Source organism: Buceros rhinoceros, unplaced genomic scaffold, assembly GCF_000710305.1.
Source record: "Buceros rhinoceros silvestris isolate BGI_N320 unplaced genomic scaffold, ASM71030v1 scaffold21097, whole genome shotgun sequence".
Taxonomy (NCBI): Eukaryota; Metazoa; Chordata; class Aves; order Bucerotiformes; family Bucerotidae; genus Buceros; species Buceros rhinoceros.
Window position 1 is genome coordinate 3743 of NW_010421816.1, and position 3725 is coordinate 7467.

Genomic DNA, 3725 nt, shown 5'->3' on the forward strand with positions numbered 1-3725 from the left:
GACTTTCAAAGTCAGAAAGTTTTTATTCTCCAGTGGCTGTGGGAAGCTGTCAGATAAACACTGTAAATATGGACTGAGATCATATTGTCAGCACCTGGCAACATGGTTTCAGCTCTGCTTTAGAAAACGTGATCATGGCACTGAGTGAAGGCTGGTTTAGTTTTCAGACTGTCAGCTGGTCAGGTGTGTATGTAACTATTATCAGTACACAAAATAATGAAAGAAAAACATCAGTTGCTCACCCCACAACATCCACAGCATTTGCAGTCCCCACAGATTGTTCCAAACAGGCCGTTCACCACCTGAATGCCGCAGAGCACCGCCTGGATCCCGCTCATGACAAGCAGCAAGGAGAAGAGGGTCAGGTTCCACGGGACAATGTTCTCAGGCGACTGACATGCATTCCACATTGTGTGGTTAGCGAGGTAATTGCTGGGGTGGGGGGAGGAAAAAACAGTAACTAGGGAGACAAAGTTAGCTCACAGGGTGGGGGGTGTCTGTCACAGCTGACAAGTTGTCACTGTTGTGTGTTCCATTAGCTTCAGTACTGCGAGAAAGAGTTTCCATTATCCCACTGGTGCCGTTATCTAGAACATGATCTCATTTTAGCTTCTACAGCAATTGAAGCACTTGATTTGAAAAGACAAGGCATCAGACGGAACAGTCTGAGGCAAGTATGTGGTCTATATAATTGAACTGTTTCTGGTGTTCTGGGAAGAAGAGATCTTGGCCAAGCACGTGCCAAATGTTTGTCTGTGCCTGAGTCTTTTGTGGAAGGCAGTTTTGTTGCTGCTGTTGTGTTTCTCTGCTAGCTGAGGCAGTGCTGACATCTGCTGGCATGGGATGCCCCACAGAGCGTACCCCAGCAGAGCTGGGGGTCACAAGGGCGAGCACCTGGGCGCTGTGGCACTTTCTGTAACTCCTCCTTGGCAGAAACCCCGGGCTTTTACTGGAGTACAGCGTCAGATTTGTGCATGTGTGTTTGTGTCTGATGCTATCCTGGGGCATTCAATCCAGTACCTCAAAATATGGTTGGGAATAAGGAAGCAATGTTGCATTCTCTATATAAATATTTGTGTTTATTTACTGTATTGCATTGTAATAAAGAAAAAAACAAATTGATGAGTGAGACGATATGATAAAAGATCAGTAAATCCTAACAAAACATCAAAAGCTACAAGAGCAGTCGCCTCTTGACCACTGAGCAGAAAAGAACCTTTTGCTGTTCTAGATGCCTCATCTAAAGATGCCTCATCTAGGTATTATGTAAAAGTATTTTCCGTAGTTTCTATCTTCACACTTAATTGTGAACAGCTTAACCGCTTGCTGTATTTCCTCTGCCTGTTCTTGATGCTGTTTTGTTTCCTGTGCTCTTGTCAAGTGATTCCTTGACTGCAGCTGAAGTGATGTTTGAAACAGCATGTTTTCTCAAAGACTCCCAGAATTATACCAAAGCTGTTGGTTTCCAGCCCTCACTAGCCCATGAAAAAATAATGCGTAAAAGCAATATGCTTCTCTTTTTTTTTTTTTCAGTCTGAACTATGATTTTGTCGGCATGTTCTGATTGCACCTGCTGCCCTTGGTAACACATTGCACCCTGTTCTCAGTTGAACCTTTGCTGACTTCAGGCCTGAGCGATTGGATTGCTGGGGTTTCATACTCCTCACACCACCTCTCCCAAAGTGATAAACACACATGACAGCAAATGTGTTTGAGCTGCAGAGTGTGAGGGACAGGCAACTTCCAAACTCCATGATCAAGGTAGAATGATACCTGGATACTAATTATTTGAATACCATCCAATTTTAATGTAAGATGTCAATGCTATTCATCTAGGTGGAATTTCTCCCTGTATAGTGCCTGTCATCTCAAGAATAAGCTCGAGAGTCATGCTTTTGTCTTTACTGGCTCCTCTGAAACTCAGTGGTTATGAAGGTACTTGCTATTCTTTACAGCCGTGCTGTGCATTGCTGGCCCTTCTAAGAGCCTTTGTGTTTTAGACAGACACTAAAACTCTCATTTTTATACACCAGATTCAGAAGTTAAATCATCACAAGCTTAAAACGTGTAACTATTTTCTTCTGATGGTCTTGTCTTACCCATCCTGGAAAGGATAAGTCCACTTTGTTCCAGTGTAACATTTAGGGCCTTTATTTAGGGATACTGCGGACAAAACAAAGCAGTATCCAGCTCCCAGAACTCCAATTGCAGCAAATATTATAGAAGAAAACATCTGATGAAGAGAAAAAAATAGTGTTATTTTTGTTCTCATTCAAACAATGAAATATACACTATTAATGTGAATGTACATTCCCTAAATTCAGCTCTTAGCCCTCAAGATAGTCAACTCCTGAACAGCCCAAATATAGTAGTTTGCAGTTACATAGTGTGTAACACGTACCTGCGCTGGTAGGTAAAAGCTTTGAAAGAGTTCGCACCGTTTGCCTGACGACGGGAGGGGTGGGTGGAGGCGCGCTAGATGGCACTCCTCCCCTTCAGACAGCGCGGACCCGGCAGACCGCGTCCTCCTTCAGGGTCCCCTGTTTCGCGGAAGTGGCTGTGTTTCTCGAGATTGTAAGCAAGACTGAAGTCTTAGGTCACTCAAGTTATTAAAAAAAAAATCTGCAGTACCCTTTACAAGTTAGCTTTGGTATCTTGGTCGTATTTGGACCAAGTAGTTATATTTTTCCTTCCTCAGGATTCATACTTGAATACTTCATCTCCTCACAGGTACTTGCCGTCGTTAGCTCTAATACTGCAATTGGAAGGGATTGGAAAAGATGACTTTATTTTTTCTGGTTTTCCATTACAGCACTTTCATTTGTACTCATATGCAAATAAATCAGGTAAAACCTAATGCCCTGCTTGAATTCTGAAGCACTTGTAGCCGTGATAGTTTGTAGGCAGAGGTAGTATTTTATTGATCCAAGCGATACAGGAAGCGGAAAAAAAGAAACATGCTTTCAGGTCTGTGAGCTTTTATTCAGACCTTGTCACAAGACTCTCGCCTCCAGCGTTGACGTGTATTTTTATGCTGGTATATCTGATGGGGCGGATTTAGACATCAGACACCGTAATAGTGGTGTTTCTGCTAACATACAGGAACAGGTTCAGTTCTGGGTCACACGGTGGTAAGACCACCAGACTCTTTCAGCACGGTGTGCTTAGTCCTTGTGCCTGTGTTAACACCTGTGGTCTTTCAGCCAGCTGCTCTCTAACGAGTCATGTGCGGGGCGCTGCGCGACAGAACACATGGTGCTTTGGGGGCAGCCTGTGCATGTGGGGTTTAGCTGGTGTTTGCAGGAGCTCGGGCAGCGAGCACACGGCTGGTTGCCACCCGGTACCACCGTGCAGTTGGCACAGCCGCAGGGCAGGGTGCGGGTGGCAGCCTGGCAGCAAAGCCGCAGCAGTTTGGTAGTCAAGGAGTTGTATCTGGTCTTCAAAGCTAAACTACGATGTGTCTGTTAACAGAAGATTGGTAATGCAGTCTGGGAAAGAGAAGTGCGTGGCTCTGTTTACTCCTTCTCATAGTTCCACCTGCTTTGTGGGATTGCGTGAAGACAGCGTCAAAGACAGGGGATTTAGAGAAGGTTCCTTGTAACCTCAGTCATGATTCTTTTCCTATTTATTTTTTCCTTTTTTTTCTGACTGAAAACCTTTATGAAAAAGTGTTATGATCTACCTGAGCCAAACAATTTATTTCAAAAGGATAGACTTCCCTAGTA

At 44.1% G+C, this 3725-nt stretch overlaps 1 protein-coding gene across 1 annotated transcript; it reads right to left on the reverse strand.

The window, feature by feature from the left end:
• Positions 1-242: 242 nt before the first annotated feature.
• Positions 243-3461, reverse strand: LOC104488522 (transmembrane 4 L6 family member 4-like; the record flags this gene model as incomplete). Its single annotated transcript, XM_010139830.1, has 3 exons — positions 243-432; positions 2100-2233; positions 3345-3461. Coding segments are annotated over 3 exons (441 nt in total), but the record flags the coding sequence as incomplete, so codon positions are not given.
• Between the last annotated feature and the right edge of the window lie 264 nt (positions 3462-3725).